Below are 23,458 nucleotides of genomic sequence, written 5' to 3' on the forward strand. Positions count from 1 at the left end.
GATGCTCTGTTTGGAAAATAAGTGACAAAAGGGGTGTACATGAACAAAACCAAGCCCAAGCAGAAGTTGGTTAGTCTCCAGAAGAAAGATTAAATTACTGTATTTTGTTAAAAAAAAGCTGTAGAAGCTCTGTTTATTGAGTCTTTTGTATTAACATATTTTACAAAAACTAGATTTACAGAAATTATCCATAACTGAACCATTATTGATTTAGGCACAAAAATACAGGAAAGCTCAGTCCAAAAATGTATTTCAGTTTTAATTAAATAACTAATGGTTATGAAAGATAACCAATGAATAGGAAAATATATCATGGATATTAAGACTTGTTAAATAACTGAATGAAAAATCCTTAACATGAAAACAAAACTGTCCAATTTCTTTTTTACAGTTTGACAAATTTAAATCTGAAATCTAAATCCTATATTGTATCATCTTACAACACCCCCAAACAGAGTTTGAGCAATAAAATAAACACACAATAAAGATCACAACACTTCAGCTTTTAGTGGAGGTTTGTGGGCTGCTCTTTGGGATAAAGTGGAAGGAAACAAAAGCACTTGTCTAGATTCATGCATATCTCACCCCAAATTGCCCTTTCACTGTAAGAAATCAAACACTTACAATACAGTCTCCATCTTTGTGTCCGTCAATATGTCTCAACCAGCTACAGATTTAGTGAAATTTGATAATACTAAAATGTTTAAGGACCCAGTCCGTGTTGTAGATTGCTATACATTATTGAAATAAGATCTTTGAACAGAGGATTATTATGTTCCTTGCTGGTATGATTTTTGAATTAGCACTCCTAAAAAGTGAGTAGACAAAGGCTGCACAAATAAAAAAATATGTCTTCATTAAGATTCTCAGTCATTCAGGTCATAGAAGTATTAAATCAAAGGCAACTGGATTTGTTGTTAAGTCATATATTTTGCTACTGCTCAATTCTGCTGCCAAAGCCAGTTGACGAGTGTCAACACGTCTTCAAAAGACAACAGCAAGTCCAGCTGTCGCAGACTTAAAACTATTTCTACATACCCTAAAAATTCCAAACTGATGGACACAGATGACCAAGGACCTCATTAATATACTCAGTAGAAAATAATATTTTCTTATTCAGAGAGAATTGCTCATTATCAGAGGGTAATTTAAGAAAGACTGAGAGGATGACACCCAATGTACTTGTACAAAACATAATACATCCCCTTCGTTGCCTATGCGACTTAAGGGAACAGTATTAGAAAACAAAGATTTACATGTCCACTCCACCCACCCCAGCCCCCTTGCTAAATAACAAAATGCAAACTGTTTGCAATGGGTGATATTACACACTAAATACAGAACCCATGCGGGTCAAAAACACTTCGTTTGCAGCATTATTTTTATAGAAACATTCATATTTGACAGAAAGGCTGAACAATACTAAAGTGACATTCTCTTACTCCAAGGTAAGAGACTTGTTGTTATTTTGCCTACACCAAATTCACAGTTGAAACTCATAAAATAATAACACACAAATACATCAGATGAGTTTTTTCATCCAGAATATGTAGCTTTCCACCATGAGCAAAAACAAAAAAAAATCTGATAAAAAGGAAAACAAACAAGGACCCAAACAGCTTTATCTAGTAATGACACCTTCAAACCCCTCTCATAAAAGACTCCTGACTGAAAAACATGCTCATTTTGGACAGCCAGTCCCAATCATAACAGATACTGACTCCCTACTGAAGCTGGTGGTTGCAATGTGTGGCACATGAATAAAGGGCAATGCAACCTTGCATTTCTTGACTTGCACCCATTAATTTATATAATGTTCCAAATACTCTGGAATCAGTGAGGCAGAGGCCATTCACAATAGTCCCACCTTATTTAGGCAGCCCAAAACAGTCCAAAGGCCATGTGTGTAATGCTTTTTAATTATTGTTTTGAATAGGTGATGACCATTGACTATACACCAAATGGGGGGGTTGAAATAGCTCTCTCAGTGCCTCTTGGGATGATGATGTGGTAGACTCTTTTGATGAAGCCTATCTGTTTATCAGGGTGCAGGGTCTTGTTGATTTTGCATGCGTCTCTCTGCAGCTGCCGCCATGGTTCTACGTCTCAGCACAGTCAAGTTCAATTCTGGAAGAATGTCCTCCTCTAGTCCAGGCAAATCCTCATCCTGGTCCTCTGGACTCTTGTTCAGATATCTCCTACAGGGAAGTAATGAACAACACATGATCATGGGAGCAGGAAATGCAAGATATCGGGGGAAAGAAGGCAACTATTAGTGAACAAATGTTACTACTTGTTAGTTCTTTAAAACTAGGCCTTTCAGTCACTCTGGTAGACAAGTAAAGAAGGCTTTTAAACATTTTACTTGTCCTGCCAGTTGATTCACAGACTGAGAAACACATTTGTTTCACAAGAAAAGGTCTGATGCAGGCTCCAGTGTGGTCACACTCCTGACCTCAAAAATGTGTTTATAAAAACAATAGCAAGAAAAAAAATTAATACATAAAAATAGCTTAGCACCACTATCTCTGAGGTGGAAAACTCCCACCAGCAGTTTACTAACCTGCGTGCCTGCAGGAGCATCTCTTCTTTCCTCTGCTTTAACATCTTCTGCCTCTCCTCAGCTGACTTAGAGAAGCGACCTCCTCTGACCTCCATGTTGTCTGACTCACTGAGGCTCTGCTCAGCTGCTCCACTGGGCCCTTCCTGCTCATCTGCAGGGCTCACCGGTGCACGCTCTATGGCCTGAGGAAGGAACACAAAATATGTGACATACAGTTGCATTCTGCCTTTCAAGAAAACCATAGGAATGTGATAAACATGAAACAGAGAGTCGGGAAGCATTGACAGAGTTGTTGGAGAAATTAGGAGAGCATTGTTTTATTAAAACAAGGTAAGCCTTTTCAGAGGCATCAATGAAATTATGAAAAATGACACTATTTACATTTAATCCCCAGTTGACTGACCTGTGTCGGGAAGGGCACCTGGATGCGTCCTTCCAGGATGTTGTCAGTGGTGACCTCCACAGAGCGGGTCAACTGCAGGTCCTGCATCACCAGATAGGAGGGCACCTGAGGGAACATCTCCTGGATCTGATGGGCCTGATGACCAGAGGGTACATCAAAAGCAAAGAGAGCAATAGATAAATTATTTAGAGAAAGATCATTGGAGAGGGAAAAACAGAACATAATAAGTGGAAGTTAAAACTAGATTTTGTTTTAAAGGGTTACACTTACAGTACTAGTGATTTACAAGTATAAAACCGTTCAAGATACTTGGAATCTATTTGTTTAAATAGACTTGGCATCTTTTGTAACAAACAGTTTCTGCTAAATCAGTTGTTTAAATAAAGAGGTTATCACTATGTCAACAAGCATTTACCAGGACGTTAAATACCATGTGAGCAAAGTAATGATGTTAAGAGCATTAGGGCCATGGTACACAACCCAGGCAACATTTTGAGGCAACAGACATTGGTTACTCGTAAACAGCAAGACAGGGAGTGAAAAGTAGGACAACATGATGGCAGCATTGGCTGAATGAACGAAATCAAGTGTCAAAAAAGAAGAAAAAAAAGATTCAACAACTTGCCTCAAATTGTTATCTGTGTATCATCTCTCATAAAACCAACAAGAATTTCATCAGACTGTAAACATGAACTCACCATGGCCATGAGCTGGGAGTTGTTGGCCTGAGCGATGCCCAAGATATTGGTGGTGTGCATTACTTCCACTGAGAAACTGGGCAGCCAGCTGGCAATGCGAGATCCTGTAAGAGACTTATACTGTGAACATTTCTTGGTCAACATTTTGCACATCGTCTTCGTTTTAAACACAATAGCTCTCTCATTTTAAAAACAGATCTATTTTCCATATTTTTAAAATTTTTTATTGTAAATTTCTATATTATATTTATGATTCTTGACTTTTACAGTACTTATTGTGATCGTTATTCACCAAAATACCAAGGCAAATTCCTTGTATGTGAAAACCTACTTGGCAATAAACCTGTTTCATTGTCGCACCCTATCTGATGTAAGGTAACTCAATAACCAGATTAATTCTTGGATTTGTGTCTGACCGATTTACCATCAAAGTGGAAGAAGTGATTGTGTTGGTTGATATGTGGTCTAGCATCTGCAGCAGCTCCTACTGGGCCGATGTTGTCTTCCATTCCCCCGGCCTGCTGCTGGCCTCTTGCCTGGCCCCCGTCACCATTAATATTCAGGGATGTCCGACATGTTGGACACGAGGTGTCCTGCTCAAGCCATGAGCGCAAACAAGAGCTGGATACACGCATGCACACACACCAAATGTTATTATGGCATTTCTCTGTATAAAAACTTGACATTAATTTCAAGGCTCAGAACAAGTCTTCTGTAGCTAAACATCAGGATCATCTTACTGAAGCTGAGAATATAGATAAATATCCAAACAAGGAAAATCATATTACAGACGCTAAGGACTGATCTGCAGTCAGGTTTACTACAAAAATATATATAACGTGTGCAAGACTTTGGCACTAGCCAAACTAAGGATACTGCATTCAAGGCTGGTATATCTGGTTGCATGCTATTCCTGCAGTCTCTTCTTAAAGCCATCTTAATTCTGCAAGTAAAGATAAACTTTTTCTAAGCTACGGAGCCACAGGTCAGTGGTGCCAGTAAAACAATCTGCAGAATACAGTCCATGCAGGGATTGCTGATTGAAAAAACACTTTACTTGTGGAAGAGATGGCCACAGGGTAGTTTGCGTGCTGTCAACATGGTATCCCAGCAGATGGCACAATCATCATCATTAGCTGCCAGCTCCTCTGCAGTAGCAACAGCAAATCTGTACAGATAGATCCACAGTATATACAAATAACGATGAAACAAGTAATGATCGATGGGAAATACAAAGCTTTCATTAGAAATAATTCAGTTACATAAACAGAGAACCACAAAACCATGAGGTAAAAAGGGAAAAACAATTACATCAAAATATACTATCACCTGGCCTCCATGTTGTTGATGACACGAAGGTAGTTCTTGTGGCGGCGGACGCGGCGCTGCACCTCATGGAAGAGATACCGCAGCTGCATGAAGATAACCAAGCTTGCCATGGACAGCCAGATGTTACCAAAAAGCTAATGAGACACATATGGGCAGAAAAGATTAAAGATTAGTGGAGCAGAAAAAAAGAGACAGGACAGACTAAATTTTCATAACATGCCAACACCTGTTCCCTTCTGTGTCTTACCAGCATATGGATATGGTGCGTGAGGTCCAGAAAGAGCATAGCCAACTCCATGATGAAGTCTGTGTAGTAGACATATGTTCCCTTACTCTCCCAGGTCCCTGGATGGTTCAGATCCCACAGATGAATGGAGTATCTGAGGGGACATGCACAGCTCTTTCAGGCCATTAAACACAGGTGATATTTAAACAGTATGGTGGATGATGTGACCCTTATCTAGGATGGGGATTAGCAATTCAGATAAAATGAATGCATGAAACAAAGATGGTGTAAAAATATTATGGTACAATAACACAGGTAATATTGCCATCAGAAGGAACACGTAGCAACACATTGACAGGAAGACAGAATAACAGTGTAATGAGAGAGAATCTAAGTTCACAATTTCCACACAATTCCAATGCATGCCAATGCTTGGTTAAAAAAAAAGGAGTGGAAATAGTCTAACGCCGTTGAATTCCGAATCTACTATGTGTAGTAACACAAGTTAAACACAAACCAAAGTAACAAAAAAATCAATACATTTTTTGTGAAAGTACAGGGCAGTTAGTCACCACAAACATTACTTTGCTATGTACCAAGTTTTAGTGTCAGACTAAAGATATTGTATCTATGAGCACCTCACTTGATTAGAGTTGTTTCTACTGCTTGTATAATCCTAAACATCCTATTTGGGACAAAGAAGCCTTGGTGTAATGGAACCAGAGGAAAAGAAATTGTGTCACTAATATTAGCCCCTGATTCTAAATCTGCACAGGCTATGTCATCCGTACTGCTGCAGTGTTTGCACGTGCATGCATGTTTAAGGAGGCTTTGAATGGACTTACCGCATGATGACATGCCCAGTGCGTACAGTCACCAGCAGACACTGAAGGAAAAAAGTACACAGGTGAACGTGATGTAATTCTTGTAGTCTACTTTCCATACAGAACAATGCAAATTTTGACATCACAGTTGTGACTTTAAAAACAAAAAATACTATCACTAGGAAATGAGAAAGGAATGTTTTGTGCTTAAAGTGGTACAGTTATTGCTTGTGTGTTTATTAGACTAAACCTCTCTTTAAAAACGCATCCCCTTTTGGAGACAGCTGTATGAAATAAATTAGCGTTTTTCCTCAGTAGACATTTTGACTTTTGAAAATGCACAGTTGTAACTGGAAACATTGGGGATGATTGCAGCGGCCCAGTAAGCCATGCTCGTGAGCGAGCATGCACAATACTGGGGGGCCCTGGAACTGGCACACCTAAATGAAATGCAACCATTATTAACTTGTTAATCACAACTGTGCTTTTCCTGTAATAATGTCTAATTGTCTGCCATAAAAGAGGTATGCAGTGTTTACAATATGGCAGACCAGGGCAACAGCTGAAAGTGTGGCTAAGCTAAAATGTGATCACTGTGTGAAAACAATTTCATTCAATGGAGGAAGTTCTTCTAACATGAGGAGTCATTTCCTGTTACATGGTATAAAGAAATCAGTGTTTTTGATGTCCCCATCTTTATTTTCTATTTTACCATTTAATCAGCTGAAAATAAAGATGATATTTTTGCCTTCAAGATATTTTGGTAAATAATATGCCAAGCATCTTGGTTTTCAATAAAAAAACAATTGATAAGCAGAATCTGAAACACACTGCTGATTTATCCAAACCTATTTGAGACATAAGCATGTCAAACAAAACGATAAATCTTTAAGAAACACGTGTGCCTAATCTGATATAAAGAGTCCACGATCATCTGTGCTAAGCTTGGTCAAAATGGTTCTCACCTCTGCTGCCATAAAAGAGAGGGTGTGCATGCCATGGGTAGCTCCCAGCAGACCACAGACCACAGCCAGGCCACAGCAGTCCAGCAGCAGGGAGACCAGCAGACAAAGCACTCGCACATGGCTGTTCATGGGAGTGGAGGGCGAGAAAGACAGCTGTAGGGAAGTAAATGTGGATTATGAGTGGGGAGGTTTTTCTTGTCTTCTTAGAGAGCCTGTGCTGGTTTGGGAAGGGCTGCTCATGTGGGTCTATGCAGCGCAATAAGACATTTTATGTGATACTAAGCTATACAAATAAAGTTGACTAGTCGTAACTATTTGGGAATTCATAGTGGATTTCTGTAGGCAAAGGATTTAGAATAAGCAGTTTTTTTAATGCTCACAATCTCATAGAATCAAAATCTGCATGTAAAAGTTCATGAAACATGCAGCTGTTGATGGCAAACTGCTAAATTAAATAAAAAAACAATACATTTAAAAAAGGGATACATTCCTAAATCAAATTACTATAATCAACCACCAACTTGTAACCCTGCTCACACACGTATGCACATGTTTTAGTGTTGGATCCAGTTCCATACTCAAAGGGCATTTCTAACATAGTAAATGGGAGGAAAACGCACTTGAACTTTTCCCTTCCAAATTTTACACAACCCATTTAAAATCAATAAACTCCCCACACACATCCCGCAAAACATCTATGTACTGGCAAAACATTGCTTAAGACTATAAACTGACAGCTAACATCGAACAGTGAATAGAACACAATTTAGGACCTCATTACAAGCATTAAAACAGCTGAGCTGAAAGAAATAAAACAAAATCATCAATCCTGTAAAACTTTAATACCACACGGTTTCCCCAGCACACTGACAACACGTTATACTTATCATCTTTAGCAGTTTAACCTATATGTGTGATCTTTACCCCAAAGCTAGAACCCACAGAAACAGGGTGACAGGAAGGAAGACAGCTGGGCTAACACAACTGGCAGTCTTTTAAGTCCTAAAAAGAACGTGCATTAATGCAGATCTATCATCAAAGCTGAGAGACAGAAACAAAGACTAGCAGACAGTTACGCATACAAACACACAGCCATGTGCAGCACATGACATGCACACACACACACACACACACACACACACACACACACACACACACACAAACTGGCACATTTTTATAACACGACAGGCAGAAATCACCTTCTGGTACACTAAGCCAGTCAGCATTACATCATAGGCAACATACCAACTTAATGCCGTTTTAAATTTCATTGCTTGCAAGGAGGTGATTAAATCTGATATTTTGTTTTCCCCAACATGCAGAGCATAATCTGACACAAGAACATGTTAATGTAGTGACTGAAACTGTATCAGGAGCCTAACAAGCCAGTACAGGGAACTATTAATAGATCCAGAGCTGAAAAGAGTAGAGTTACTCTCAGACTTTTGGGGGACACTCAACACACCTTTTAAAACACCACTTTATAAAGTTGAAAAGTGCATTAATCAGATGCTGTCAAATGCCAGGTTTTTGGCTATCTTGCATTTAATCTCAGTCCTTAGGAGTAACAAGGCAGCCACAAAGAATGTAGGTCCATTCCTCTCATGTTTACTGTGTAGCATAAATAGGAACAGGTTTCATGCAGGGATATTTAGGACTCTCTCTATTATACCCTATAATATCTCATAGCAAAAAACAGACCAAACTTGTTGCAAATGGACACTTTTGTGAATAAGCTCTGGAGTTACTTGTGTAATTGTATTGATCCCAATACCTGCTTAATGCCATACTGGCCATTTTGTATGCCCGAATCTGTGTAAGAATGGTAATGTGGTAGTCATTTTAAAAGAGCATTGGTATATATTATCTGCTTAGATTACCATACATGGTAGTCATAAATCATTCTATGGGACATTAGTAAAAGTAAAAAAAAGAATGATGTAGTTTATAATACTTACATATTCAAATCTGTCTTTGCAGAGCTGTACCATGAGGTGGAGAAAGACCAGGGCAGAGAACCACAAACACCACATGACCACCTCCTCCACTGTCTGCACGTTCAATACGCCAAAGATGAAAATGAACTTGTAGAAGATGAAGTTCCAGAATTTATCTTTGAGGTGCTGAGGAATAAACACATTACAAATGAGATGTCATTTTCTGAAAGAGGATAATAACCCAGGTATGAAAGTAGCTGTATTTATCATTTTAACACTGTTAAAGACACAGACTCACCTGCTTCTCACTGACCCTAAGCGGGCCAAACACCACATACTGAATAATTTTAGCAATTAACATCAAAGAGCAGCAGAATGTGTTGACTAAGACCTAGGGGAGTACAGAGAATAAAGTGACAATAAGTTTTCTGTCAGAACATCATCTTATCAAGCAATGCAAAATCCTAAACTGGATGACACTCACCCATACAAAGAGACTGTCAGTGACAAGATACCACAGGACAGTGGTTGCCAATTCTGTGTTACTAATATCATTGTTTAGATGTTCAAGAGCCACTTCAGAGGGGGCTGGTGTTTCATCAGTTTCCAAGGCCCCAAACCCCGGGTCAGTCACAGTGGTGTAGGCACTGAAGATACTGCCAGCAAGCAAAGCCACACTCAGTGCTGTGTAGGTCTGCAGGCTGGGCCAAGGAAACCTCTCCAAAAACAGCAGAGGCATTGCAGTGTTTACGTCCACTCCTCAACCTGTTAAATGGTGTTTGTCCCGATCCAAGAACTCAACACAACCTGAGGGCAGAAGTGAGTTAGTAAAGTTTGGCCAACATTAGCTAAGCTGAAGTTAAGCGTAAACATTAGTTATGTTACATGCATAGCTACAAATGTGTTAGCATACGATCGTGACTAATTGGTGTTAATGTGGTGTTTAATGATTTTGAAATAGCCAGTGCAAGATTTCCATGAAGTTAGAAGACTAGCCTTAGCTAGCCGGATATGTTAGCTAACCTACTCTCAGTTCTCAAGCAAGGCTAACTTCACGTTAGTTCATTACAGTTGGTAAAGGTGCAAATTGCTCCCGAATTGGCCTATCTTTGATGAAGTGTAATTGATTAAAATCAAACAAAGTGAAAGCGGTGGGCCAGCGACTGGCCAACATTTATTAATGTTGGCTAAATAATACGGAGTTCACGGCCCTAACATTAGCTATTTACCTGGCTAACGTTATTTAAGACTAGCTTAGTTGTTAGCTAATATTAGCTACGTAGCTAGCCACTGTTAGCAAGCACCAGCCATCAAGCTCGTAATACATCGTCACTTACAGTTTGTCACAAATTTATCTAACCACAATTTCCAACGTCCTTTGTTGTATTCGGTGCTGTACTTTTAGTGCAGCTGCACTGAGAACATCGTTGTTGACAACATCGTCATGTTTATTTCACCGATCAGACAGCTGGCTGAGGGGAGGGGAGGGGAAGCTTCTTCCTCTTCTTCTTTGAAGTTTAATGGCAGCTGGTATCCTTAGTGTTGCATTACTGCCATCTTCTGGAGCTAGTTAACTCCTATAGTGTCGGGTTTGGTTTTTCCCATTATTTCTGTGCTCCTGAGTGCCTTGTCCGCTTCCACCATGCTCTTTGATCCTGCCCTTCTTAGCCCTAATCTTTTCTTCCACCATGTCCTTTCTCTCTGACATATATTTCCTGCAACTAACAAGCACATTCAGTTTCTGGTATGACATGTTCATAAAAAGATGAAGATGGTTGGATGCATCTGTGAAGTGAGCCGTTCAGATTACTGTGTCCTATTTTAATTCTAGTCATGATTACCTCCTCTTTTCTGTTTACTCCCCTATTTCTCACAATAGCTACCCACTTTATTTTAAATTGAATGTAAATGTCTTCCCCTTATCTCCTGATCCCAGTGCTGTTACCACTATTTAGGCCTGTTGGTTTTCTTCCTTACAATGACCTTTCCCTTTGATTTTTAAAGTTTAGTAAGGATGGAGCTATTGGCAGAAATGGAAAATAATTATGTTTTCATTAGTGTATATCACCTGAAAATAAGAATCCAGTTTTTGCGTTACCTTAGAATGAGCCATTTTTATCTACAGAGGGAGCGGGTCTCCTTCCACAGAGGCCGCCATGTTGCAGAGGGTGAAACAAGCCGTATTCAAATGGTTGCAAACTGCAATTTCACCACTAGATGCCACTAAAGTCTACATATTGGACCTTTAAATCTTAGTGTTAGAAACCTGTTTTGGTGGAACCATAGACTGTAAATAATACATTTATATACAGTCAATGGGAGGGACACATATCACTTGCTGCAGCAAACCCAAACGTCACTTTGAAATATAGCCACAAGCAGCAATGATCAGGGTCAAAGCAGACTGCGAGCATTTGGATGCTTGTTTCTTGTGAAATAAGAAGCAGTGCTGTAACAAGAAGCAAAACTCTTGATTTTCTTTAAACTAATTCATCGTGGTCATCACTGTCGCAGTACTGGCGAACAGGGAAAGGACCCAAACGCAGATAGGAGCAGAACGATGACTTGAGTGGTTTATTAAGGGCTTACTGGCAGTTACAGATAGGCAGACAGGTACAAAGGTTGGTTGGCTGGCAAGCAGGCAGGCAGCTATACAAGAAGCAGAGAATCCAGAGCCAATATACCAACTGGGACGAACTGACAAAGAACAAAGGAAACACAGAGACTATATACACAGGTGAGGGCAGGATAACAGGTTACACTAATTAGAGTGGAGCAAAGACTCAAAACTGGAGGGAAAAGCAAACAAAGACAGGAAGTAAAACTACACAAGACACATGAGGCAGCACACAGAGGCAGGACATGGCTGCTGTGCTGGAACTGGTGACCGCCGTGGCGCAGGAACTGGTGTTGGCCATGCTGCCGACTGGAGACCAGGAGCAGGAGTCAGCCGGTCCACAGACTGGGGACCAGGCAGGACTGATGACGGCTCTGAGGCACTGGACAGCTTGACCTCCATGTCAGTAGACCAGTAGGCCTGGACTGGACAGACATGGTGGCAAGGTGACCCAAGGAGAGGTTTTGTCATCTGCCATGAAGACCAGAAAACTGGCTGATGCTACGAGGGCCTCCCCAGGCCAGGCGGATGCCCAGGCAGGTGCCCAGGTATGGGCAGGCCGAGGAGCAGGCCAGGAGCTAGCGGGCTGGATGCTAGCAGGCCAAAGTGCAGGCTGGGAGCTAGAGGGCCAGGAGCTAGCGGGCCATCAGAATCCCCTTACTACAACCTGGATATGTTTTCTATTCTTGAGGGGGAAATTAACCACTATAAAACCACAGGAACTGTTTTGATTGTCTTGTGTGCTCGAACAGGGGAAAGAGCTGACACTATAAACGCCCAGGGAGACAAACACTTACCTGGAGGAACCTGCCTCGACCTCCCTGAATGCCCCGATAGAAACAGCTGTGACAAGCTTACTAATACAAGTGGTTCCCAGCTTCTACAACTCTGCTGTACACTGGGGCTGTACATAGTCAATGGCAGGCTAAGAGGAGACTCTCTGGGTCACTACACTTATAGGTCAGCTCTTGGTAGTAGTACAGTAGACTATTTCATTACAGATTTAGATCTTTCAGAGCTTTCAGTCAGCCCCCTCACACCCATCTCACGGTCTATCTAAAAAGAGCCCAGTCTAATTATGGGTCCTATAGGCCCTGTCAACTGTATGACTATCACATACTCATATAGATGGGCATGGACAGCATTGGGAAGTACCAAAAGGCATTGGAAAATTAACAAATGCATGACTTAAGATGGGGTATGCGATTCTAATCCAGTACACGTCTTTTTGTCGAATTCAGCAAATATCTCCTCGCAGTCCGCTAGCTGTCCGTTCTGTGCGTGCGCTGAAAAAAACTCTGGTGTTTGTACACAGCCCTGGCTCTGTAAATGCGAAATAAACAAAGTGGTTCAGACCAAGCCACACAACACTATTCCAACCAAGATTTGTGTGTCAGGTAACGTTAAATGACTTGCCCACAGACATTCATCTTACCTTCTAGTTTGCAAAGATATGCTGTTGTTGTGATGTTAGCTGATGTAGCAGGAGAGTTGTGAGTATCACTGTCTGGAGCTGGTGTGCTGCTCTGGGAATCCGTCTCATCCTCTCTGGCTGTTAGAGTCGCATCAGCAACTATAGCAACAGTTTGCTAACCCATAACCTAGCTAAGATAACCCACAACCTAGCTAACATTAGTTACATTACTTGCTGTGTCATTGTTCTATACAAAGGTATTGGATTGGATTATTGAATGGTATTGTCATGGTATTGGATTTCTCCAGAATTGGATACCCAGCTTTGATTTATTTCTGTCTGAAATGTTCCCCTATAATAATTCTGATGTAAATTTGTACAAAATCAATAAAGATTTTCATCATTTGGCTTTATTATCTTTATTATCTAATTTGAAACCCTCCAGACAAAAATCTAAACCGATAAACAATAACAAATAGTTTGACATTGAATGCAAAAACTTAAGGAAACCTTTAAGAAAATGATCAAATGAAAAACATAGAGACCTAGATAATCAAAACATATGAGTATTCAATATATTTCTATCAATTGGCAACTTTCAGACATCTGGAACAATTCATAAAATATGACCCAAATAACTATCGGTGTCACTAGTAATCTGGGAAACATACTTTGCAACATCATTAATAAACAAATTGTCAAATTTCTTAATAACTACAATGTTTTGCACAGATGCCAAATTGGATTCTTTCCGCACAACAGCAATAACGTTTGTCCACAGCAGCGTAGACAGAATATTTGGGTAAATTAAGGGTTTATTTCAACCAAACCAGATTCGGTGATTGTTGGAACAGTGGAAAGACTAACAAAGACTGTTTTGGTGAGATTAATTTAGTTTCTGTCCAGTTACGATGATCTGCAAGGTAAAATGACACAAACAAACAGAACTATTATTAACAAAATGTTGTTTCTGATATGCACTCTGGAGCAGAAGGGGGCATTAATGCACATGATTCTGGATGTCAACCATCACAAAACTACAAAAAGTGATAGAAGATTCCTTCAGAAGTAGGAATGGTTTAGCCAGTGCTTTGGATAAAGGAACTATAAAAGACCATTGACTTTTTTGTTTGCCATGTAAAGTTAATCATTACATGGCAATCAAATGTACTTAGAATTTATACTTAAATTCATCCTGACTCACTCTTTTATATATACTGTAAGTAATAAAGTTCCTTATCAAACCAAGGTCACAGAACTGAAACAGAAAGTTCTTTTGAATAACAGTAGATTAGCAGTCTAGTAGACTGATCAGTTTCCCATTATACATGCATACAGCACTTTATTTTTCTTTTCATGCAGACACCACTGTCAGCACATACACTTGCAGCATGAACCGCTCAACTGAGTTGTCTCTGTCAGAGGAAATGGCCCCTGAGGAGTTTGACGGTGTGACAGCAGTGGCTTGTGTTATCCTGGGCCTGTCCTTCCTGATAGGAGCTCCGGGGAACTTGGTGGTGATCTGGACTATCCTGAGACACGTCAAGAAGCGTTCTCACACTGTGGTGCTCATCCTGCACCTGGCTGCTGCTGACCTGCTGGTCCTCATCACCCTGCCTCTATGGATCTACTCCCTGGTACATACCTGGGTGTTTGGAGAGGCCTTCTGCAGGGCCTTGGTGTACATTGTCAGTGTGTGCATGTTCAGCAGCATCTACTTCATCTCCCTTATGGGTGTGGTGCGCTTTTTAGCCATTTGTCATCCATTTGTGATGATGCGCTGGGCGACCAAGCGCATTATGAACAGATGTCTTGTACTTTTGTGGCTCCTTGCTATGCTTCTAGGAGTGCCTGCTTTACTGAACCAGCCTAAGGATGAAAGAGATGGAACTGAACAGTGTTTTATCAAGGAATTCAGCTCCGTGACTCAAGCGATCATTTTGTTGTGTCTGGAGACCTTGGGGGGCTTTGTAGTTCCTTTTGTCATTCTTAGTATCTGTTACTGTCTAGTAGCTGCCCAGCTCAGGAAAATGAGTTTCAACTCCAAACAGAAATCCATGGTTCTTGTGCATGCTGTGGTGATAACCTTCACACTGTGCTGGTTGCCTTACCATATCATCAACATTATTGATCTGGTTTGCATCGTAGGATCAAGCACAAAACATGAATGTGTGCCGGAGAGTCTTGTCTTTAGCTCTGGTGCCCTTGTTTTCATTAGCAGTTCTGTGAATCCTGTGTTATACGCCCTCTTTGCAAGGAACTTACAAGGGAGTCTCGAGGAGTCCCGACTGGTCAGGCTGTTCCAGGAAATGGCCACTCACACCAACAAACTCAAGGAGCTGGTAGTACTACGGCAGACTGGCTAGAGGGCAGCAAATACATAGGTAGGGTTGATGTCTGACTGTGTGAAAATAACTGAATTGCTGAAACTGTGATGGTGGGAAAATGTGACATTTGTCTTCTGTAAGTAATTGGGTCAATGATGTGACACCAATTTTTTTGTGTCTGTGTGGTTTAGTTCAATTTAAAAGGAAAATAAACTTACAAATTACTTGCATAATTCCTTTTTTTGAGGACCAGGATCAGTCAACTTAAAGGTGTTAAGGTGGTGTAACCAAATAACTTACATTCAAGGAGCCATTTTGTTTAGAGAAAGAAAAGGAGGGGGTGGAGGAAGCACAATGCATATTCCCCCTACAATTTTAAAATAATAATAATGTAATGGTAGTGATAATATTAATAAAGTAATAATAATATGAATGATAGTGATAGGAATGATAATGATAATAATAGTAATAAGACAATTGTAGAAGCAGTTGTCAAGCAGGAACACGGGGGCAGCAGGTGGCCCACATTCACACATCCAGACTCTGCAGCTCCAGAGGCAGAAATACCTGCCTGAAGCGACTGAAGAAGAGACAAGAGAGACAAAAAAGCGCAAAACTACAGGAGAGAGATAATGTCGAGTTAGTAACATGCATTAATGGGATAAAAATGCATACAGATGGAGAGGGAGAGGAGGAGAGAGAAGCTCAGTGCATCATGGGAAGTCTCCCTGCAGTCTAGGCCTATAGCAGCATAACTAAGGCATGGTTCAGGGCTCACCCAAGCCAGCCCTAACTCTAAGCTTTATCAAAGAGGAAAGTCTTAAGCCTACTCTTAAATGTGGAGATGGTGTCTGCCTCCCGAACCCAAACTGGGACCTGATTCCACAGGAGAGGAGCTTGATAACTGAAGGCTCTGGCTCCCATTCTCCCAACCTTGGTGTTTTTGGAATGTTTAGTTTTAATGAATATTTGTATTCTATGCAAATTCTATTCTATTCTTTCTCAGCTTTAAAAGACCTACAACTCCAATAATTCAGTGATAGGAGAAATGTTACTCAAAGATTAAAATTTAAATACAAATAAAGAGCTGCAGGTGTGTCTGTTTGGCCGAGAGTGGGGCTGAAATACACACAAGCAGAGCAGAGAGCAGAAGACAGGATGTAGCTGGCTCCTTCCCGCAGGGTTGTGCGGAGGTGTGGGCGATTTTATTTGTGCTTTAGAACTTAACCACCGTGAAACAATCAGAAAATAATGTTTTATCTAATTCACTGCTTTGTTATCTGATTCACTGCTGACACCGCTCCCTCTCTTTATTCATTCTCTAGAGCCGTGTTTCCACCAAACATTTTTGGTATAGTACCCTTAAAATCCATACCTACGTGTACCAAAACCCTAGATCTGTTTAGTGTTTCCACCATGTAGGCGTGTTGTTACCGGGGCTTCGGGGCTAATCCCCTTCAATTTTCCAGCAGTTGGGAAACAACAGAGATAATGTTCTTGGTCTTGAGAAGCTGCAGCATTTATTAACTGACACACTGTAACCTACACTGTACATTTACTGCCAGATTGACAGTTTACTGCTAACCTTTTCCTCTGCTCACATTCACCGTCACTTTCTGCCGCTCGCGCTCTCCCTCAACCACATACTCGCTATGCGGTCACGTTTCGTGTTCTTTCTCCTCGGTATGTGGTTGTTTATTACAGCAACGATACACGCTTTGTATGAGAAAACGCTGCTTAAAGACAGGAGAGTTTGGAAAATCCTACATCAGAGCGCAGATGACGAGACGACTTGTGGTCAGCAGTGTTTTAACTCCACCTGTTAGTATCGGCTCAGCTCGCCTGGAACCTCAACAGAGGAGTAACGGGAAAACGGGACGCCATGGAGTGGTTCTATTGGTGCCATCCACAACTTTTCACAAATGGAAACGCGAAAATAAGCGTGTAATGAACTTAAATGAACTTGATTGGACTGCTTGGTATAAACGTAGAAATATTTTCTCTACACTGAAATCATAAAACACCAAGTTCAGTTGACCTGGCTGACTGTCATGCTTGATTTTCAGTGTCAATTTCTTCAACAAACAATGCCTTTGACCGTAGAAGCAACATGGTCAGGTGGTGTAACTGGTTTGTGCCATTGCTTAACCAGTATTTTTTTTAAATACAATTATGCTAATATACAGGAAAAGGAATGTGGAATAAAATGTAATCATCTATTTTAGTATAATAACATGTGTTATTCATATTTGTTTACATAATTTGTCAGAGATTATTTAGAAAACAGAGGTTTTCTGCATATGTCCTGCACAGTAGTGCAAAAATGAATAAACATTTAACTTTAGAGATAATCCTAATAAAATCTATTTTTATGTAATATTTTAAAATTAAGTAATTATTTATGAGTACACTTAACACACACTCTAGGTGATTAAGATATTTAATATTTTTCATTCTTTTGTGGTTATACCACTTGACATTTTTAGGCACATTCTGTCTTACATTTTGTAAAAAAAAAAATGGTGCAAATGTAATTTCACATGAAACCAACATAAATACAAACTGTACATTTTGCTCATCTTGCTAACCCTTATTTGTCACTGACCCAATTAAGGGACTATACTTTATTATCAAGCCCTATATATGTTCTAAGGTTTTGATGACAAATGATTGCTGTATAGTTTAAAATTTTGAAATTGTTAAATTTTGATATGCTCCTGTATTGTATTGTATAATGTGTTTTGTATATTATCATTAATTATCTGTTTTGTGACTGGAACATTTTTATGAAATACCCCTAATTTAATGTTCTGGGAAACTGTTACAATTTTTTCTTTCTTGTTGATCATTAAAACTTGATTAGTTTATCATTCTGTCTTATTTTGGTTTAAGACAGAACAACTTGACTAGAATTCTTGCCTCTTACTAATCGCAGCTAAGCTAAAACATATTGCTAAAAAATCTATACAGTCTATGCTAGGCTAAAAGTTATTAATAATTCCTTCAAAACAATACTGCAATATTTTATACTGAACGTGGAGCAATTATTCCCCACAAACTACATTCACAGATTAAGTCATTCCTTTGCAAGGGTGTAAGTGTAAGTACACAAACCAGGAACAGCCCATGTAAAAGCTATGGGTCACAGAATTTCATTCTATCCCTCCAAAAACACGTGATTATCTACAGTAGGACACCATTTTTAGACCCTTTTTAAAAATGTTACATGTTACCTGTATGATAGGCTTTGTTTCATTGAAAGAATTTCACAAATTTAGTTGTTGTTTTCCATCTAATTGAATTTTTCTGTATATCATAGAAGTTTTGCAAACTTTGTCCTAGATGCTCATTAAATTGCCTCAGTTAATGGTATCCATAGGGTTACTCCTACATTTACTCTCTGGTGGGGCATCTGAGATCATTTCATTTCTGAGATTATTTCTATTTCTGTCACTACATTTTTTTTTACTTATTTGAAACTCTTTTCTAAATCACTTGGACCACACACTTCTTGTAATACCCTAATCGGGACCTGAGGTGAAAAATGAACTTATGACGCATGCATGAATCACCCAGCTGTGTCTCAAATAGCCCTGTGAGGAACCCCCTTTCCTGTGCAGCCTATTCTTAAAGGGAAGTGGAGACTTGCTTGTACAGCATTTTGTTTTTCTTTTCATGCAGACACCACTGTCAGCACATACACTTGCAGCATGAACCGCTCAACTGAGTTGTCTCTGTCAGAGGAAATGGCCCCTGAGGAGTTGGACGGTGGGACAGCAGTGGCTTGTGTTATCCTGGGCCTGTCCTTCCTGATAGGAGCTCCGGGGAACCTGATGGTGATCTGGACTATCCTGAGACACGTCAAGCAGCGTTCTCACACTGTGGTGCTCATCCTGCACCTGGCTGCTGCTGACCTGCTGGTCCTCATCACCCTGCCTCTATGGATCTACTCCCTGGCCCACTCCTGGGTGTTCGGAGAGGCCTCCTGCAAAGCCATGGTGTTCATGACCAATGCCTGTATGTATAGCAGCGTTTTCCTCATTACCCTTATGAGTGTGGAGCGCTTTGTGGCTGTGCGCTATCCTTTTGCGTCAGTTGACTGGAAGAGGAAAAAAGCTTTGAATAAAGTTCTGCTGGCTCTGTGGACTGTAGCATTCTTGTTCAGCATACCTGTCATCCCAACTCAGGTTCTAGGGAAGGATTCTAGCGGGGAGCACTGTCTATATCGGAATTACACCTCTGTGACCCAGGAGCTGGTGTGTGTGCTGCTAGAGACACTGGTGGGCTACATAGTACCCTTCTCCATCCTCGTGGTCTGCTATGGCTGCCTGTGCAGCCGGATTACTCAGATGACCTTCAAATCCAAGCGCAAGTCCACTGTCGTGATTGCCAGTGTAGTGGTCGTGTTTGCCATTTGCTGGACACCTCATCACATAGGAAACGTCCTCTCAATCATCATCCTGGCCACTGAAGACTCTGATGCAGCAAATAATATGGAGAATTTCAGGAACACCATGGCCTTCATCGCTGGAGCCATGGTCTTCATCAGCAGCACTGTCAACCCCATCCTCTACATGTTGGCAGCTCGCTCCTTCAGGAGCTCCCTGCATGACACCGGCATCCAGAAGCTCTTCCACCACATCTCCAGCACCTCCCCAGGTGAGGGTAATAGAGAGGTGTCCTTTGTGTCCAAGAGACACAGCAATCAGACCAGCAGTTCTCAGTGTGTGACTGAGTCAAAAAACCAAATGGACATATTAATAAAAATGTGTGAAAATAATCCATCCTGATATTGAAAATGTAGTGCTTGTGCTTGTGTCTCTGTGGAGACATTCATGTGTATATTGTATGTATTTGACACATTTTGTACATTTTGTATGAAATTACAACACAGATGAACCAGAAGTCAGAGTTTGTGCCATACTTGTCCAACTTTGTAAATGATCTGTTTTATATGTTTACGTTTTTTAAATGATAAACATATATTTATAAATATGTTATATATTATGTACTTAGATTTATGACATATAGTATTCATAACATAATACAATAAATAATTGTATGTGCATAAGACATGTCTCAAGTCTTTGTAAAAATAAAGTCTTTTTTTTATTAGTTTTGATGATGCTAACAAAGGGAAATTGTAAGGAGTATCTCATTGACTCTGTTTAAGGAATTTTAATTTTCCCTTTCGCCACAGAGAAGTATTTCTCTCACAGTTTTCGCTGTCTCGATGGAGATAAGACTTTAAGAACTTTCCAATCTTGCTGTCTCTTTCAGTGTTGGGAAACTGTAACTTTGATTCAGTCTAATTGTGTCATTGTGAACTCATGTAACAAAACTGTTGTTCAAACTTACGACTATTGTAAAAATGTTTTTCACTTGTGACAAATTGGCTAACAATTGTCATGGTATACCACTACAGACAACAGTCATGCTCTCAACTTCCTCTCCATGAAGAGATTGCAAAATGAAAAACTGCATGTTCCCTTTGCTGTGCAGCAAAAAGCGGAATCATGTCTTAATGTTTGTCACAGTCTTATAAAACTCAAACCCACACTTTTAAATGAGAGAGGGCAGCGTCAGCTTATTTACTGATATTTTTAAATGCATATGTCAGGTAGAAATTTATAATATATATTTATATTATATTTATAATATACTCATAGCATAGTAAGTTTGTCTGTTGCCATGACTACACAAAAATTGTACTCACCAATTGACACAGCCAGTAGATAGCAGTGGCACTGTGTTTTTAAATTATAATAATGTTTTTATTTCACTATCCCATTGTAGGCCTTTTTTAACTGTATCTATACAGGGAATGGTCATTTTGAAATTTTATTTTTCAGCACTGCCTTTTTTCATACACCACAAACATTTATAACCTGTGTGTTGACACACAGCAGCTATGCTGGAGCAGTTAAAGTGGAAGGAACTAATCTCTTCCAGGAGACACTCTTTCTATACATTTTACAAATGTGACCAAATGGTTGGTAATAAATATAGGTAGAAAATGTCACTTTGCATCTGAATCAATAACATTTATTTCACCTTGATAGGACTCAAAACTATTTCAGGCTGACAAAAAGCTATGGCTCATGTTCTTTCTGGGCAGCTCAGAGTAGACTGGATGTACTTATAGGGAACATATAGGGAAGACAGTTCAAATGTAAAGTTTTGAAAGAAAAAAAAAGTTCAGCAGACATTTGGAAGAATTTATATTCCACACTAATGATTTCCCCATTTGTATATTGTGTTAAATACTTTGAGATGATGACGCTTCACCTCTTTGGAGCCTTTGAATATTAGTGAGTCAGGATTATTTTAACTGTGACAGTGGAAAGTTACAGCAAACAAAGGGTGTGACAAAGAAATACATGTCAGACGAGATCACACAAGAAAACATAGCTAACCCTGAGACACACTAGACCTTTTCTCACAGAATGAGGACGCCACATGTATATGAGGCAACAACAGCAGTGTGGTATGTGCCTAATGTACCCATTGCCTTTCATTATGGGTATACACTGTACTCTAATTGAATTAACACTTTGTTCTTTATGTTCTGAATAGATCATAGGTTTTGTTAAATAATAAAATACTGATGCATAATTAGATACAAAGGTGAAAAATAATGTAGGCATACATATACTCTTAGTATTTAACATGCGGTGACATGTTGGGGTCACTTTAAATTGATCCCGTTTTGCCTTCAATACCTGCAACCTACATTTTTTGTTTTGTAAACATATTACTATAATCCCTTTACATGTAACCCATACTTCCCCCAGCTAAAAGTACACCATAGGAGGGGACCTGCCAATGGGATAACAAATCTTGGCTATCCCTAAAGTTCACTTAGAAGTGTTGGTTGGCATAACACACTGGTTTTGCCACTGGCTTGGTAGAAGACCTGCAAACACCTCACATTACATGATACCACTGACACCAAAGAAAAGATCATTTCTGTGTTACAGCGGTGGCTCATACAGACTGCCTTCTCAGTTGTACATCTTTCTTTCTTTCTTTTTTTTACCAATTACACCTGCTGAAAGAAAGACTTAGCTTATCATTTTGTTGCCACAGACAGACGACATGTGTAAGCATGCCTACTATGTGATGTCATGAAGATAAATGTTCTTTGCTGTTGTTGTGGGGAAATATCATAATGCGTCTAGGATTTCAGCTGAAGTGTTTCCCAGTGTGCCCCTCAACTAATCAGACTGAGTTCAGCTGGAAATAATGATTCCACATAAGGAAGGAGACACTGGGAATTACTCTTCAGATTGGGGGATTTAAATCAGTGAAAGGAGGTGAAGAGACAAAAAGCCTCGCATTCACTACAGTCCTCTGGCCCATAGTGAGCAGAGATGGGAGTGTCCGGAGTAACAAAACAGGGCATTCTGGGAACCTGGCCAAAGACTAGTGAAAACTCCAGCAGGCCAGTAAGGACCTGTGACGTTATTGAAATTTCTAGATTATATATTGTTGCCCTTTTGAAGCACCATGTTTTTTTTCAATATGAAAGCTGCTCATAGATAAAAATATAGCCATGCTAAAGAGTGTGAGACAAATATGTGACCAGAAAAAGAAAAAAATACAGCACAGTGACAGTAAGTTATATACCACATCCCAGTGTGAGTGTAAAGCAGCACAGCAGCAGGGATTTTTAAAGGATGAATTAGGATCACTAGGTGAAAACATGCAATAAACAATAAATTAGATGCTACTTTCCATTATGTACAGGCTGATTCTACTGTTATTTATTTGTTCTCTATCTGCATGTGTCTGTCTGTGTGTTTGTTTTTCTTTCTTTTCTTCCCTCCTCCTTTACTTCTGTCCTTGCTGCATTCCCTTCTACATTTTACCTAGAATTGCCTTACTGTAAACAAACCTATAGAAACTTAACCCAATAGATGTAAATTAGTCTTCCTGTCAATGTCATAATCGCAATCATTCATCCATTTACAATTTCAAACATTTGGTGAATATATGACCTTATATGGTGCATGTGTACAGTTTTGCATCTGCATAACATGAGTGAAAAAATTGTTTCCAACTCCTTTCCACCACAGAGTACTTTAGACTGTGCACCTGCCAGTTTGCCAGGTGCAGATCATTGCATTGAATAAGCCAGAGGGTAAAATCTGTG

General features: G+C 39.9%; 3 protein-coding genes across 3 annotated transcripts; 2 read left to right on the forward strand and 1 right to left on the reverse strand.

The window, feature by feature from the left end:
- Positions 1-102: 102 nt before the first annotated feature.
- Positions 103-10,495, reverse strand: LOC122873584 (E3 ubiquitin-protein ligase AMFR-like). Its single transcript, XM_044190495.1, has 14 exons — positions 10,283-10,495; positions 9,430-9,752; positions 9,244-9,336; positions 8,967-9,131; positions 7,009-7,161; positions 6,065-6,105; positions 5,241-5,373; positions 4,994-5,127; positions 4,722-4,832; positions 4,089-4,285; positions 3,665-3,768; positions 2,967-3,101; positions 2,564-2,745; positions 103-2,198 (listed from the first exon to the last, which is right to left on the reverse strand). The coding sequence occupies exons 2-14, from the start codon at positions 9,682-9,684 to the stop codon at positions 2,042-2,044; spliced, it is 1,860 nt and encodes a 619-aa protein (XP_044046430.1). The 5' UTR covers positions 9,685-9,752; positions 10,283-10,495; the 3' UTR covers positions 103-2,041.
- A 567-nt stretch (positions 10,496-11,062) lies between these two features.
- Positions 11,063-15,342, forward strand: LOC122873600 (leukotriene B4 receptor 1-like). The gene has a single exon (XM_044190522.1). It carries the CDS (start codon positions 14,305-14,307, stop codon positions 15,340-15,342), a length of 1,038 nt encoding a protein of 345 aa, XP_044046457.1. The 5' UTR covers positions 11,063-14,304.
- si:dkey-148a17.6 (uncharacterized protein LOC108190685 homolog) lies at positions 15,342-21,336 on the forward strand. Its single transcript, XM_044190508.1, has 2 exons — positions 15,342-15,360; positions 18,985-21,336. Exon 2 carries the CDS (start codon positions 19,014-19,016, stop codon positions 20,091-20,093), a length of 1,080 nt encoding a protein of 359 aa, XP_044046443.1. The 5' UTR covers positions 15,342-15,360; positions 18,985-19,013; the 3' UTR covers positions 20,094-21,336.
- Positions 21,337-23,458: the final 2,122 nt, after the last annotated feature.

This window comes from Siniperca chuatsi, linkage group LG1 (assembly GCF_020085105.1).
Source record: "Siniperca chuatsi isolate FFG_IHB_CAS linkage group LG1, ASM2008510v1, whole genome shotgun sequence".
Lineage (NCBI taxonomy): Eukaryota > Metazoa > Chordata > Actinopteri > Centrarchiformes > Sinipercidae > Siniperca > Siniperca chuatsi.

Excerpts from the sequence above, each read along its gene's own strand:
- LOC122873584 (XM_044190495.1), bottom strand. The coding sequence starts at position 9,684 with ATGCCTCTGCTGTTTTTGGAGAGGTTTCCTTGGCCCAGCCTGCAGACC. Across the intron at positions 9,132-9,243 it reads TTAGGGTCAGTGAGAAGCAG|CACCTCAAAGATAAATTCTG; the intron begins GTGAGTCTGTGT and ends TTTATTCCTCAG. Across the intron at positions 7,162-8,966 it reads GCAAAGACAGATTTGAATAT|CTGTCTTTCTCGCCCTCCAC; the intron begins GTAAGTATTATA and ends ACTTCCCTACAG.
- LOC122873600 (XM_044190522.1), top strand. The coding sequence starts at position 14,305 with ATGCATACAGCACTTTATTTTTCTTTTCATGCAGACACCACTGTCAGC.
- si:dkey-148a17.6 (XM_044190508.1), top strand. The coding sequence starts at position 19,014 with ATGAACCGCTCAACTGAGTTGTCTCTGTCAGAGGAAATGGCCCCTGAG.